General features: G+C 33.1%; 2 protein-coding genes across 2 annotated transcripts; one reads left to right on the top strand and one right to left on the bottom strand.

Annotated features, from left to right (window-relative positions):
- The first annotated feature begins 1481 nt into the window (after nucleotides 1-1481).
- On the top strand, nucleotides 1482-3990 carry LOC122610233. Its single transcript, XM_043783227.1, has 4 exons — nucleotides 1482-2310; nucleotides 2387-2628; nucleotides 2701-3038; nucleotides 3405-3990. Exons 1-4 carry the CDS (start codon nucleotides 1482-1484, stop codon nucleotides 3988-3990), a joined length of 1995 nt encoding a protein of 664 aa, XP_043639162.1.
- A 5291-nt stretch (nucleotides 3991-9281) lies between these two features.
- LOC122610232 lies at nucleotides 9282-10100 on the bottom strand. The gene has a single exon (XM_043783226.1). The coding sequence runs from the start codon at nucleotides 10098-10100 to the stop codon at nucleotides 9282-9284; it is 819 nt and encodes a 272-aa protein (XP_043639161.1).
- Nucleotides 10101-16755: the final 6655 nt, after the last annotated feature.

The following is a 16755-nucleotide window of genomic DNA, read 5'->3' as shown; positions in this document are numbered from 1 at the left end:
CTATTTTCAGCCTTTTATCGGGTTCGGGGCAGGGATGGGGGCATTCTTACCCTGACTTGACCCAAACCAAAATATATTTATATAAAATTAACGTATTACTTGTTATTGGGTTTGGATATCGATAAGGTTTGGACAATATTTTATTTACTATGTGGTATGCTGATACGCTTACCTCAAGCATATCATTAGGGATCGGATATCGATCAGGTTTGGACAATATTTTATTTACAATGTGGTACCTGATAAGTAGGATCAGGTCGGGTTCGGGTAGCTGGTTTGTTATTGGGTTCAAGTTTGAGTTTCCTACCAGCCATCCCGAACCTGACCCAGAAGTATCAAATTCTTTGTTAAAGTTATAGTTATAATGTAGTTTTATTCTCTTCTTATTATGGGTTAAGTATTTGCAGGACTATTAGTGACATTTGATAAGAGGAAAAGGTTGCTTGTTGGTTTTCTACAAACAAGAGGGACTGGATTGAAGTTTTCTGAAGATGAGGGATTAAAAGTGTAATATAAAGAGAGCGTCGGTGTCTGGAAATTATATAAGCCTTATTTTTCATTTTTTTGATTAATTCTCATAATATTCATTCATTCGCTCTGTATTCTCTTTCAATCAATCTGTTCGATTCTCTCGAAATTATCCTTGGAACTTTTTAATTACAAATGAGATTGTAATAGAACATTCAACACTGAAGCTGAGTGATTCACACCTGATTAGCAGTGGTGAATTTTGTGATCTAAAGTAGTTTTATTCTTTCAATTTAGATTGATTGATTTTCTGGTTTGATTGAATAAATCTGGGGATTTTGTGTTTTGTTCATGGTATCAGAGCCAGGTTCGTTAGAAGATTACATCGATTAATCGAATTAATTTTGTTATAATAATAAACTTAGGGTTTTGAGATCTCCGATTTAGGGTTTCACTTATTTTGGGGATTTTGTGTTTAGATCTGGCTATTGTGATCTCTGTTAACAATAACCAGATCTGGTTATTTATATCCAACTGTGATTGAAAAACCTAATTTGAAGAAATTAGGGTTAGGATTTCCATTGTTCATCGACTAAGAGAATCGATTGAATAGTTCGGCTTCTTCTTCGTGATTCTATTATTCATCGACTAAGTGAATCGATTGAGTAATAGAGTTGTTCTTTCTTTATTTGATCCGATAGCACTGTTTGTCTTCTATTCCCTTATTTCTTTATTAATTTTTCTGTTATAAAACCATTTTCTATCTTATTCTCATTCAAAACATCGGTGTTAAACTTGACCTACCTTTTGAAAGGCAAGGAATCCTCTCCCTGACACCTTTGGGAGGATAAGTTTTATTTTCATATATATATATATATACATATTTTCTTTTATTGTTCTTGAAATATTGTGATTGTTAATTGAGATTAAGTGCTTATCTACTTGTTCTTGTTATTTGTTTGAGATTGTTAATTGAGATTAACTACTTCTGGTAATCTGTTGTTTGTGTTAAAATGGATGACGATAATTTGAATGGTTATGAAGAATATGGTTATGTGTTAAATAATGATTCTGAAAGTAATGTTACTCAGAGTAGTAAACTTAACCTTAGCAGTCCTTTACATTTGCATCCTAATGATTCTTCTACTCTTTCTGTTGTTTCTATAAAGCTAAAAGGAACTGAAAATTATCAAATCTGGAGTTGTGCTATGATTCTGGCTTTAGAAGCAAAAAATAAGATAGGTTTTGTTGAGGGAACTTGTAGGAGGTCTAATACTAATGAAGTGTTAGGAAAACAATGGGATAGGTGTAATGCAGTTGTGCTTTTTTGGATTCTTAACTCTATTAATGAAGAATTGTATTTAGGGCAAATCTTTAGTAGGAAAGCCAGTCTTGTTTGGAAAGAATTAAAAGAAACTTATGACAAAGTAGATGGTTATGTGATCTTTAACTTGCATCATAAAATTAATTCTTTGTGTCAAAATGGTATGCCATTATCTGATTATTATCACAAGTTAAATGCTCTTTGGAAACAGTTTGATGCTTTGGTGCAACTGCCTAGATGTACTTGTCATGCTGCTTCTGACTTTGCTAAACATACTCAGTTAATGAAATTTATGCAATTTTTAATGGGACTAGATGATATGTATGTTAATGTGAGAAGTACTATCTTGACTAAAAAACCTTTACCTGATCTTAAAACTGCTTACTCTATCTTATCTAGAGATGAATCACATAGGGGTCTATCTTCTGCTCCTTCTCAAAAATCTCAGTCTTCTGCCTTTCTTTCTACAGTTAATCAAACTAGAAAAGTTTCTTCTGGGAACACTTTTAATAACAAATGTTAAGACTGCATTTCAAAATAGTTCCAAAAATCCTATTATTTGTGAAAACTGTGGTTTTAATGGTTATACTATAGACAAATGCTTTAAAAAACTTACCAAATCTGGATGGATTTCTGATTCTGGAGCCAACCATCATATAACTTTTTCAGAAGATAATTTAGTAGATGTTTTAGATATTTCTGCTTTAAAAATTAAGGTTGGTCATCCAAATGGTACTTCTGCTTATATTAAAAAGATTGGCAATCTTCAAGTAACTGACTATTTAACCTTGTTTGATGTTCTTGTTGTTCCTGAGTATTGTGTTCAATTGCTTTCTGTACATAAAGTTGCAATCCATAGTAAATTGTTAATTGCTTTTGATGAACTATTATGTTATGTAATGACTCAGGGTTTGAAAGCAATGAAAGTTCTAGGAACTGGTAAACAAAGTGGTGGTCTCTATTATATTGATGAATGTGTTGAAGGTATAAATAGGCTTGTTACTTGTAATGTGTCTCAACTAACTTGGCATAATAGATTAGGACATCCTGCAGAATCTGTTATGAATAAGTTACATTTTGAACTTCAAATTAAACATGACTCAAAGTTTGCTTGTGATAACTGCTTTCATGCTAAACGAACCAGAAATATTTTTTATAAAAGTGATCATCATTCTAAAAAGATTGGTGAACTTGTTCATCTTGATGTGTGGGGTCCATATAGAATCACTTTAAGAGGTGGTTTTAGGTACTTCCTGACTGTTGTTGATGACTTTACAAGAGCAGTATGGGTTTATCTTTTAAAAACCAAAGAAGAAGTTCTAGAAAATGTGATTGTTTTCTACAATTTGTTAAAAAATCAATTTGGTACTTCTATTAAAACTTTGAGAAGTGATAATGGAACAAAATTTGTTAATCATTCATTTAATAACTTTGTTGAAACAAATGGTATTATTCATCACACTTCTATTGTACATAGTCCACAACAAAATGGAATTGTAGAAAGAAAGCATAGACACATTCTCAATGTTGTTACATCTCTTTTATTTTAGGGGGGACTCCCTCTTAATTTGTAGACTGAATGTGTATTGACTGCATGTTATTTGATTAACAGATTACCTTCTACGGTGCTAAATGGAAAGTCTCCTTATGAAATGTTTTCTAATAAAAAACCTGATCTCTCTCACCTTAGATCTTTTGGATGCTTATGTTATTCAAAAAACTTAAATACGTTTGACAAATTTGCTAGTAGATCTACTAAATCTGTTTTAATTAGGTATTTAAGTACAAAGAAAGGTTATAAATTGTTATCTCTTGAAGATATTAAAATATTTTTTGCAAGAGATGTTAAGTTTTTTGAAAATGTATTTCCTTTAAATGCAAAGTTTTTAAATAAAACCTCTGGTTCTCAAGTTGAATTGGTAAGTAATGAGGATCAGTTGAATTTTTATGAATCATTTGAGCATCCTCAGTCTTCCAATGATGAAGTGAGAGAGACTACTGATATTGGAGATGGCAGCAACCATTCTCATGTTGATAATGTTCATAGGAACAGTATGAATGAGAATCTGGATGCTGCAACTCATGATGAGAATGATAATAGGTCTGAGGAAAACCTCATTATTAATAACGAGGACATGATTGAGGATGTTATAAATGATGAATTAGTTGCAAATGAGCAACAAAATGAAGTTTTTTAAAATGATCAACAAGTTAATGTTGATCAAGATTTGAGAAGGTCAAATGGAAATTCTGTTTTTCCTAGAAAATATAATGACTATGTAGTTGATAGTAAAGTTAAATATGGTCTTGAAAGATATGTTAATCATTCAAATATTGATACTTGCAGTTTGAGTTTTGTATCTGAATTAAATAAAAGTTTTGAACCTTAATCTTATTTTCAAGCAAGTAAAAATAGTTGTTGTATTGAGGCCATGAATAAAGAGATGGAGGCCTTATATAGAAACAATACTTGGGATTTATGTGATTTACCTAAAGATAGAAATCCAATTGGACGTAAGTGGGTCTATAAAATTAAATATAAGTCTAATGAAGAAATAGAAAGATATAAGGCTAGACTTGTGGCTAAGGGTTATAGTCAAAAGGCAGGTATAGATTTTGATGAGACTTTTTCACCTGTTGTGAAGATTGTTACTGTAAGATGTGTGCTTACTTTAGCAGTTCAAAAAAACTGGGCTTTATACCAACTTGACATTAATAATTCTTTTTAGTATGGTGACTTAGATGAGACTGTTTATATGAAACTTCCTGAAGGATATTTTGTTTAAAATGATATTAGAGTATGCAAGTTAAATAAGTCATTGTATGGGCTTAAGCAAGCTCCTAGACAGTGGAAAGCAAAGCTTACCACTACTTTGTGTGAAAATGGATTTGTTCAAAGTGTTAGTGATTATTCTTTTTTTACCAAGTCTGATGGTGACTTGTTTATTGCATTACTTGTTTATGTAGATGATATTATAATTACTGGAAGTAATGAACATGAAATAGAAAGTTTTAAAGCCTTCCTAAAAACTAAATTTCAGATTAAAGACTTAGGAAAGCTTAAATACTTTCTTGGTATTGAGGTCTTAGATACTGAACAAGGGTCATGCTTAAATCAAATTGATCTTTTGTCAAACTATGGTCTTCTTGCTAGCAAACCTATGAATACACCTCTTGATTCTAATGATAATATTACCAATGTAGAATCTGATACATATCCTATACTTGATAATATCAGTGATTATCAAAGGTTAATTGGTAAGTTGATTTATTTGACTCATACTAGACTTGATATATATTATTCTGTGCAATGCTTAAGTCAATTCATGCATAAACCTCTCACTTCTCATCTTAAGATGGCTTTCAGAATTTTGAGGTACCTAAAAGGTAATCCTGGGAGAGGTATTCTTATTTTCAGAACTTCTAGTTTTCACTTTTAATGCTTATATAGATGCAGACTGGGCTAAGTGTGGTGTAAACAGAAGATCTGTAACTAATTATTGTCTTTTTTTTTATGTAATTCTCTCATTTCCTGGAAAAGTAAGAAGCAACCTATTTTTTCTAAGTTATCTACTGAGTCTGAGTACAGAGCTGTGGCTGTTGTAACTTGTGAAATTATCTGGGTTTTAAAAATTCTTAAGGATTTGCATATTGATAATGTTCTTCCTGTTGATATCTTCTATGACAATAAATCTGCAATTAAGATTGCAGCTAACCCTGTTTTTCATGAGAGAACAAAGCATCTTGAGATTAACTTACATTTTGTTAGAGAAAAACAAGTTGCTGGAGTTGTTCAACAAAGAAAATAGAATTTGCAAATCAAATTGCAGATATCTTTACGAAAGGGTTGGACAAGTTCACTCAGAATCTTTTGTGTTCAAAGTTGAGACTTATAGATTTATTTGAGAATAAAACTAAAGGGATGTTAAAATTATAGTTATAATGTAGTTTTATTCTCTTTTTATTATTGGTTAAGTATTTGCAGGACTATTGGTGACATTTGATAAGAGAAAAAGGTTGCTTGTTGGTTTTCTACAAACAAGAGGGACTGGATTGAAGTTTTCTGAAGATGAGGGATTAGAAGTGTAATATAAAGAGAGAGTCGGTGGCTGGAAATTATATAAGCCTTATTTTTCATTTTTATTGATTAATTCTCATAATATTCATTCATTCTCTCTGTATTCTCTTTCAATCAATCTGTTCGATTCTCTTGAAATTATCCTTGTAATTTTTTAATTACAATTGAGATTGTAATAGAACATTCAACACTGAAGTTGAGTGATTCACACTTGATTAGCAGTGGTGAATTTTGTGATCTAAAATAGTTTTATTCTTTAAATTTAGATTGATTGATTTTCTGGTTTGATTGAATAAATCTGGATATTCTGTGTTTTGTTCATTCTTGTTGATAAGCGAATATCTAACACAATATAAACCGGGTACAATCAAAACAACGCACAATAAAAACAAATCATCATTAATACTCGTACTTATTGAGTAGCCCATTATAATTTAAGTGGCTATATCAACATTATTTAATATCGTACAAACGAAATGTTAAAAAAATACAGATGCCCTAAGCTAAAGACTGACGTTAATGATCGAGGTTGAGTACTCTAGATCAACTCATTTATTGTCATTAATATTGGCTCTGGTTATTTCTAAAACTAAGATATATGTTTCTCTCATGTGTTGGCTGCATCAGTTTTCTTAGAGCTGTTGTAAGGGTACCTAATCAATTAAATTTTCAATATAAAACTACCAATTTTTTCTAGATTTAAACAATAAGGATCTCCCTCTACAACCGTGTGGCCTGCCTGTCAATACTGTGCTTTGCTTGCTGTAAATTCTTATTAACTATGCCCACCTGATTCTAGCATGTGTTTCTTCATTTGTATAAGAGAAAGCAGGGTAGGTACGTAAATCTTAGGAGTATTAAATTACTGTAACATCGGGCAAAGGAATTGAACAAACTACCCAATAACCCAAACTCCAAAAGAAAGTAGTGAGAACTAAACAAAAGTATAGTCTATGGATACATATTCTAAATAACGAAGCCCAGCAGCAACTTGGCCCAAGCCCAGCTGCCCAAGTCGGATAGTTTTTGATATTTTGGATATCCCAACATCTGATTTTCCTTCCTTTAAAAGTCCAATATTAGAAACCTGAAAAATCGGATACCTGAAAATTTGAATATCTAGATAATCTTGGATTTGGTTTTTGGATTTTTGTGGGTGAATTCTGATTATGATAATTCGAACACTCCTAGTTAATGTATAATTAGGCGACATACATCCGGCATAATTAGATGGCATGAATTAAGGTCAAAGGGTAACGGATCAAATACATGTAGCTATAAAACTTTATTTATATTTATATTACATTATAAAGCATTTATCTTTTTATTTTTTTTCAAACTATAAAAAGTTATAACGTCAAAATGTCTCTCTCCTTTTGTTCACTACTTTAAATATCTATATCTATATCATTATATAAAAAATTATTATAGCCTCCGTATTGAAAGTTAAGAAATAATAAAACATGTGAATTGACCAAACTACCCTTAATGAATTGAATCACGTCAAAACTCTTAATAATACATTACACTGAGTCCCTTGTATTATAAATATCTCTACTACCTCTTTTAAATCAAACACATTTACATCAACTACATATACCATTTGACACCACCACCACCATCTACATCCGTCATTGGCGCCGTCATAGGAGTCGCATTACGCGGGTACCGATCTACTGTTCACACTTCACCTAATATGAATATAATACTCCTAATGAAAGTGTTTACAACATAAATCACCCAAAAAATAACTATACTACCTTTTTTACATTAATTATATTTACATTAACCACTACGATCTGCAATCACCACCACCCTCATCTAGCATTATTCGTCATCCCACCACCTGTTGCGGCCACTACCGCGGATGCCATTGCCACGTACATCGCCGCATTGGGCATGCATCTAGTGTATATCTATTTGTGCATCCAGCTTTATCAAATAAAAGTTTCTTATTATCGAAATGGGGATCCCGATTGTAATGACAATAAGAGGTGTCTAGCCATGTGTCATGTGTGTATATATATAAATATGAGAACATGAATACATTGATGATTGTAATTAAGAATCTATCATATATATAATGATGAAGAAGCGTACGTGTGCAGCTCAATATAATATTACTGGCACTGTTTCCTGGTTAGGATACAACACTTAAATGGCAATTGTTTAGGATCAATTAATTCAGCAGTGAGATGCATTACTAATTTTTCATGTGTCTTGGTGATGTTTGCCAGCCACTCACCCCTTCTTTCATCTTTAGGGGCACAGATCAAACCTCTTCTTCCTGGTTTTTAGAAGCCATCCTTGTGGCCTAACCTGAAATGACATCTTAAAATGTCAGTTTTGTCACTACACCTCGCTCTTTTTTCTATATTCCGCATGCAATTTCGGCTTTCATAATTGATTAGTACCATATATTATCGATAGGTGAATGAGTTCAAAAATTTAGAACAACAAATTAGTAACACCAAAAACAGGGGTCAATGCAACCACAAGAAATTACCTATCCTATCATGTCAAGTAATAACATTTCTGATCCAATTAAACAGTCCATATGCGTTAACAAAAAGTTATATTAGAACTAACCTCAAATTAGATAAATCAATAGAGAGTAATAGGTGAAATGGAAGTTATGCGAGAAAAAATAGTTGCGAGAAATTAGAAGTACAGAGATAACGTGGTTAAAAGATAATTAATAGCCATTGCTTCGGTTACTTACTAAATCAACATCATCATGAATATTAAGGTCTGTCAAATCCTTGTTCTAGATTAACTTCATGGCATGTTTTTCCCATTCTAATAGCAAGCTATATATGACCATCCGTTCTTATGCACACAAAATTTTCCTACATATGGTCCTCAAAGATAACCAAACCATTGGAGATGTACGTATAAAAATCCGTATGAATTTTTAACTGGTTCCAGAGAGAAAAGGTCCAAAATGCAACAGATGAGTGAATTATGAATTGAGATTAGTTAGAATCTCTATAGGTAGAAAGGGGTTTTACTAATTTAGGAAAGGGTGGCGGGGCAGCTTGTTGCCGGCCTGTTATCATGATGTAATTTGATAAATTGTGAAATGAAATATAAATTTAGAAAGAAAAAAAAAAACATTAAAAAGGCTTTGTATTGGTTAAACTTTACCAAATGTAAGGATTTCAACTTTAAAGAATCCCAATATATATGCCATTATCAATGTTTTGCTCATAGTTAATTGCTGGTTATTAACACCGTTGATTACGAAAGTGTCTAAAAAGTTAAAAAATATACCAGTATATCAACTGTCTTGTATATCGGTTACATACTAAAATATACATTTCTACTTATATATAGCTATACACTTTACATATATACTCAAAAACTTGCTTCTACAAACATAACAACACATACGTGTTGCAAAAAATCTCATTACTGAGATATTATATTTAAGAGGGCAGACCTTGTTCTGATCAACCTCCTAAACATTGAATCCAAAGCATTTTCTATGCTTTCAATACTATGTTCTAAAACATCAATACAAATTTGTGGTTGATTATCTTTGCTTCCTGCTGTTGCTTTGTGAATAAACTTTGAGACTCTGGACCATTTAGTAGCCGATTTTTGCTTTGAAATAGTCGTTGCGGACAAAAAAGACATCAGCATCCCAAATACAGATATGCTGACTTCACTAACTTCACTTAATACTTTAAACACTGAAGTTATATGGGGATCAAGATTAGAGCCGTTACTAATGTATGTGTGATCGATTAGTTTCAAATCCGCGACACCTCTTTTGGCGTCCTTCATTAATTTTTTTAAAAATGAGCCGTCTACGATGAAATCATCCTTTCCTCTTCTTATAGCTGATTGAACATCTCTTACATGTTCCTTGACTAGTGAAACAGCATCTCTAACCGAGCCACAGATGTCCAACAGCCTCATAGACTGATCACATAATTCGTCAACTAGTTTCTCGTGTTCACGACGAAAAAGCGCTTGTTGGGTCAATGGCAAATCTAGAAGATTGTCAACACATGTGTACAATCTATCCAAACTTGTAAGCCCACTAAAAACTTTTTCGTCATCACGAATACTACATGAAAAAGATGTTTCCCATGTTCGGAAGCTGGTTAGCTCTTCTTCGACTTGAAGAGTGCTTGGGTGTGATCGGGTTGGTAAACTAATAGATCGAACGGCTTGACGAGTCGTGGATAATGAAGAAGAAGAAAATGATGAAGAGAAAGCCATTCTTTAGCTAAAAGTTTGCCAAAAAAAAGACCAAATTTATTTGGGTTGATAACTAAAACATTTCTATCCCTTGCTATATATACAACCCCAAGTTGGCGTAAAATAATCACAAATATCTTACAAAAACATGTGAAAGCGCATGTGGAATCCTTTCAAACCGCTGAACTTGCATCCAATTAGGCCTACAAATTTCTGATATCTTCGATGGCAATTTGGTAAGAAATCAAGTAAAGAAACTAACGTGAGAAACAAGACTATTAAATTAGTGTATGCCCACGTGTAGCTTGTCTTGTAATGCTAATTATATTTATGAAACCGTGTACAAATCTAATACTTTAATTAAAGTTTACACGTGAACCTATACGATATGAAATTTTGTAATCGTTATAATATATGGCACGAATGAATTGCTTGTTAATTATATGTAGATTATGATCCAAATCACATGAAACTATCTTCATATACAATGCAAAGATATTCAACTTCCTTTCAAATTATATATAGCATGGCGGCCCACAAAGTTTAAAAAGGATTAACCCTTGATTAAAACTAGATAGAATTTTGATTTTATCAAAGTCACAACTAATTTGTTTTTGTCCATATGTTCTGCAAGGATATGATGGAAAATTCTGTTAAATACCTAACTTTCACCTAACGTGGCACATTACAAAAAGCATCGCAGCACGGTCTCGATTTGTATAACTAACTATTACAAAATTTGTTAGAACCATGTGAAAGAAGATATTTACCCCATTAATTTGTCTGGTACTCCAACTTGTACTAAATAACTTTATGGGTTGAAACAAAAAACGCGTTTTTTGTGGGCTAAAACTTCGTAAAAACATCTATTGTGAGGTCTCCGTTATCTGTTAGACAGAATGGTTCGTCTATTCCGTTAAAAGTTAAAGGATGAACCCCAACAGATGTTTTTGCCAAGTTTTATTTAGCCCACAGAGGACGTAGTTTGCGATTTATAAAACAAAAAAACTTTGGAAGAGATGGTTTATGTTTTTCTTTTGGATAATCTTCCTACAAGATATGTGATGTGACGTAATTAGTTTAGGATATTAATATGGAGTATGATTTTGGGTTATTTAACTCTTGTTTGCATTATCGAGCATTCTTATATGATCATATATTTAGAACTTAACTTACGTTATGTCATATCATATCCAAGTTAAGTTAACTAAATTACAAACCAAAAGAAAAAAATGATTAAAAGTTACTACTTTTGTTAGTATCCATAACACAAAATGGTTTAAAAAATAATATCTAAGATTAAAGAGTATACATAAGTTGATATATTGGTTATACCATATTATAAGTAAGATAACGTTGATGTAAATGTTTACGTCTATTGTCACATATACAGATAAAATCAACCATCTGTTCGAAAGTTTTTGGTTCTATAAATTGTAAACTACGTCAATTATGGGCTAAAAATTGGCAAAAACATATATTGGGAGCCTTCGTTAACTTTTAGACTGAACAGACGGAACATTCCGTCTAAAAGATAACGAAAACCCCATAATATATGTTCTTTTCAAGTTTTAGCTTATAAAAGACGAGGTTTTTGTTCCGACCCTCATAAAGCTCTTTGGGTCAACTTGAAATACTTTCAAAACAATTTGCCCTAACTTTTGTAACACCCGTTGTTTATAAAATATGTTTTTAATGGATTCTTTGAGGCGTAAAAATAAGCGGAAGCATTTAACAAAACGTTTACAGTTTCTACCGGAATTGTTAATTAATAAAACTGGTGTTACGAATCCATATCATAGCAACAATAAAAGAAATCCACAAATGTCATCAGCTACTAAAATGACAAACAAGTCAACATATGGTCTTGTCTTGTAAAACCCAAGACATTACGATAATCATAATAGAGGTTCATAAATATCTTCTAAATAGGTGAGGTCACTAATAGGTAGCTAAGCATCTTTTATCATCTACCCAGCCTTACATGCATCTCACCAATCTTCAAACACTAACCTGGGAAACACAATACATTTCAACGAAACAAGTGTCAGCTAATTAAAGCTGAGTAAGATAATAGGTTAGTTCGACAAAAGTTCACCACTTAAAACATTTCATCAAATTCGTCTCATCATATATAAGGCACGTCAGAATCACAAACATCTACATAATAATCAACATAAGGGATATCAAATCCTATGATGTACATATCAAGCTAAGTCATCATTATCGTCTCAAGCATCGTCTAAAAGGATGTCAAATTCTTTATTGTGCCTATAACATAATCGCCTCGTTTATCATCAACTATTATCATTATTTATGTTATGAGCATTAACCGCATTGCATCATCTATATACATGTCGTATAGTCGTGTAGGTCACACCATTAAAGCATCATAAATAGCTAAGTATTTATGACTACTTAGTCGTCACATATCAACTTTATTATCATTAACATCGCATCATGACATCTTATCTACTCATATAATCAAGTAACTTATGTTACCTGATCGTAACATAAAGTTAAGTTGCTTAGACCACTTAATCGTCACACATCAACTTATTATGTCATCGTTAAATCATACTTACACATAAAGTCAAGAAGTTTACACTACGTGATCGTCACATGAGGTTAAGTAGCTTACGCTACTTAATCGTCACAAGAATATGGTTAAGTATCCATTCGTCACAGGTTGGTTGATCTTACCAGATGGAATACTCAATCGACAAATATGGGTCACTCGAGAGATATCATGACTACCCCCTCATGATCAAGTCAGCGCACTAGCCCAAGGGACTAGCATGGGTTAAGCTTAACACTTTTCGTCTCAGTTTATACTCGAGTTCGTCTTAGTTTGTCACAATCATCACATATTGTCACATATTATCACATATCATCACCTAATGACACATATCGTCATATATCAACTCATGTCATCTCAAATCGACACAACACGTTAATCTCTATTGCATCTTATATCATTATATCGTCATTAGTTTTATCTCATTAGACATCATTAACTCAACATTTAGACTATCTCAGTGCATATCATTGATTCGTCATCAACATCATTTGCCATTAAGGTCCTATCGTGCATCGTGACATAACATTCCTATTTAAGTCTAGTGAACTAGATGTAATAGGTCATTCGATAGCAAACAACATCATCAAAGACATAATCAACGTGTGAACCAAGAAACATTACATTCAACTAACCATCGACATAATCAACACATATACCAAGTAACATTACATTTTATCCCTATGATAAGGAATACTATTTGCTACAAGGCATTCGTCATACTAAGCATCATGGCCATTGCATAATCAACATTCACACATTACAACTTTACAACAGTAATTAAGTGATGAAATACTACTTTCTATGAATTCATATATCATATAGAATCCCGTTCCTGTCCCACATAATAAGCATAGTAAAGGTAACCTCCTAAAGCACCCATATTGTCCCCCATTTAATTCCCACACCCCTACATATGTATGAGATGTCTACATTTTCGTGAAATTGATTTATTAATAAATCCCACGTTTATTGTATTCCCAGCGTGACAAAATAAGTTATCTTACCTTAGAACAACTCAGAATAGGTTATGTACCACTTTACCGTGCTTGTAACGTACTACCGACAAACCTATAACGAAACATGAACGAGCTAAGCATTAAACAATAATTTTAAGCACAAAATAGGCTAGGTGCACCGCACCCCTAACCATGATGCACCGCACCAACTGAAAGAAAGTTAACAGGAACATAAAGGTGTGTTGCACCCTATAACGCACCTTCTATCGCACCCTTCTCGGTATCAATGAGTGTGCCGCACTTATTGAGAGGTGCGCCGCACCTACTGATGACACTTGCCACACATCCCCTGTAACATTCGTGAATTTTGACTCGTTTGACTTTTAATAAACGTGAATTAAACGTGCATATTTGATTTTTGGACCATTGACCCGAACGTGTTAAATGATTTATTCTTCCAGTTAATTTAAATAATTTATTTATTTATTATGAACTAGAAACGTGTATTATGCTAGTCGAAGCTACGTGAACGTGTTTATCGGTTCAAGGACGTAATGTGACGTTTAATTAAACTAGAAACGTAATCGGGTGATCCATGGGTCGACCCATGAACCACCCATGACCCAACCCTACCCCAACACCCAATCCAAGACATCTCTCATTCACCCAATTTCTTTCCTTTATTTCACTACATTCAATCTAAGGCCTCCCTTCTCTCTCTCACTAAATTTATTGTTTCATTAAATGTTTTTCAAGATAATTTAATGCTAGAATAATCATCTTCATCATCATTCAACCATCATATCACTAAATTTTTGGTGGAAGAATTCTTGATTTATAGCTAAATTTCGGATTTAACCCTTTGGTGGAAGTTTTTGGTAAATAAACTTGTCTTGAATTCATCATTTCATATTTATAAACATATTTCTAATCATATACAATCATTATTGAGTCATTTTTCCAAGTCAATTTAAATATGGGTCGAATTAGGGTTTCAAATGACTAAACGGGTCAAAATCCGGGTTTTTCCACTTATAGGATGTAATGGGTCGATTTCTTGGTGTGGGTTGTGTTTCAAAACTTGTTTGTAATCTAAAACAAACAGCTCCTGACCAAGATTCTCCAAAACGCGATTTAACTAAAATTAGGGTTCTTGAATGGTAAATTAGGTTAAAAATGAATTTAAGTATAAAAATTATGATTATGGATCGATTTTGATGGAAGGTTGGATTTGTTAACATTCCTTAAGTTATCAAAGCACAACAACATGTTTTAAAACATCTCAAATCGATTAATAACCAAAAAATTAGAGTTTTTGTTGTTTTGGTCAGCGTCGACTTTCCAAAGTCAACTGTGCCATGAACTTTGTCAATTAGAATTAGAACGGGTAGATTTCGATTAAGAAGCAGTTTTTGGGGAGATTGAATACACCAAATCATGCTCATTGTGATTACGAATGCATAGCTTCATGTATGGAATCCTTGTAAACCGAATGGTACACCAAAAGTAGGGTTTTGATGCCAAATGGATCATGATCGATTTTGGACAAGAAATAATGTTAGGAATCGAAATTATTTAGTGGCTTATTGTTGTTTATGTTCAGTTTCGTCTAATGAAGCTTGAAAATGAGTTGGGGTCGAATTTGATGTCAAAACCCGTTTTCAGAAAATCTGGGCTAGTGAGGCCCACTCACTTCTGGTGCTACCCACTGCTTTAGTTTTTGTGATCAGTGGAATTCCAGTGCTCCCCACCAAATTCATGGTGAGGCCCACTACCTGCTGTTCTGATCAAAGAGTCATTTTGGTGCGCCCCACCAAGTTTTTGGTGAGGCTCACTAACTGAAGTCTACCTTTTTGCTTTGTTTAACTTCCGTACTTGATTTGTTGGTAGCCTATGGGTTACGGGAACTCACTCAAACTTTCTTAGGGGTTATGGCATGACGTAAACTAGCTAGGCCTTATTGTTTAGGGTACTCGTGTTGACTTGATGCTCGTGATCGTTGTGCTCCTCGCTTACCCGCTTAGTCACCTACTACAAACGCTTAAGGCAAAGGTGAGTTTCGTAGCCCCTACATTTACTTTATTTGGGGTGGAAAGTGTACTCGTTTGTTAAATGCTTGTCGGTTGATATGATTGATTATGATATGAAACAAGATATTAGTAACCTAATTGTTTGCTTGTGTTGCGTGTTATTGAATGTTTATATGTGATGAATAACGTTATGTGGTTGTGCATTGAAACGTTTATTATGCATACATGTTCTCATTATGGGTTGTTAAATCCACGTTATGGGTATCTCTATATCCACGTTATGGATTGTTAAATCCACGTTATGGTTATCGATATATACACGTTATGGGTATCTATATATCCGCGTTATGGATTGTTGAATCCACGTTATGGGTATTTCTATATCCATGTTATGGGTATTTCTATATCCACGTTATGGGTTGTTGAGCCCACGTTATTGAACGTTATTAATCCTCGTATATCAATAACGGTTGTTATCCCGACACTATGATTTTAACTCTTTAAACCTACGAACTCGCAAACTTTATGTTGACACGTTTTAGTACACTTTTCAGGTGAACAGGTTAACCAAAGACGTATTGGATGATTAATTGCTTGTTTGAGCTAGGATTGGACTTTGACTTCATGGATCCACGATTCATAGTTCCTGATTATGGGTTATGCTTAGGATCATTTACCATCTTTTGAACTATTATTTTGTAAACGTTTGATGGGCGTGCTCCTTATGCATTTTTGTATGATTCGGTTTTTGAAATTAAATGACTTGTATGGATTTCCAATCCTTTCAATGCATCTAGACTTGCCTCTACTTAATTTCCATGTTGTGTTGTGCTAGGTCTGTGTAACATCCCGAACTTTTTAATTAACGGTTGACTTGAATCGTTAAGTCAACACCTTGTATCCGTTAAATCTTTAGGAAAATTTAATGTTTATATGTGGACAATGTGCTATATGTGTGAGGCTTCAATGCCTTAATAATGTATATATTAATGTGCTTAAGATGTCAAAGATGATTAATAAAGTTAAAAGTGTTTCCGATAGGATTGGTGAGTCGTTAAGAGTTCCCGTATGTGTTAAACGAGCAATTAGGTCAGGAAACGAGCTATAAG

The sequence above is a fragment of the Erigeron canadensis genome, chromosome 8, assembly GCF_010389155.1.
Source record: "Erigeron canadensis isolate Cc75 chromosome 8, C_canadensis_v1, whole genome shotgun sequence".
Taxonomy (NCBI): Eukaryota; Viridiplantae; Streptophyta; class Magnoliopsida; order Asterales; family Asteraceae; genus Erigeron; species Erigeron canadensis.
This window is presented reverse-complemented; position numbering and strand designations above follow the sequence as displayed.

Bases quoted from the DNA above. Each gene is read 5' to 3' on its own strand.
- LOC122610233 (XM_043783227.1), top strand. From the start codon at position 1,482: ATGGATGACGATAATTTGAATGGTTATGAAGAATATGGTTATGTGTTA. The intron at 2,629-2,700 runs GTACATAAAGTT...GTAATGACTCAG, and splicing joins ATTGTGTTCAATTGCTTTCT to GGTTTGAAAGCAATGAAAGT. The intron at 3,039-3,404 runs GTACTTCCTGAC...TTTGATTAACAG, and splicing joins ACTTTAAGAGGTGGTTTTAG to ATTACCTTCTACGGTGCTAA.
- LOC122610232 (XM_043783226.1), bottom strand. From the start codon at position 10,100: ATGGCTTTCTCTTCATCATTTTCTTCTTCTTCATTATCCACGACTCGT.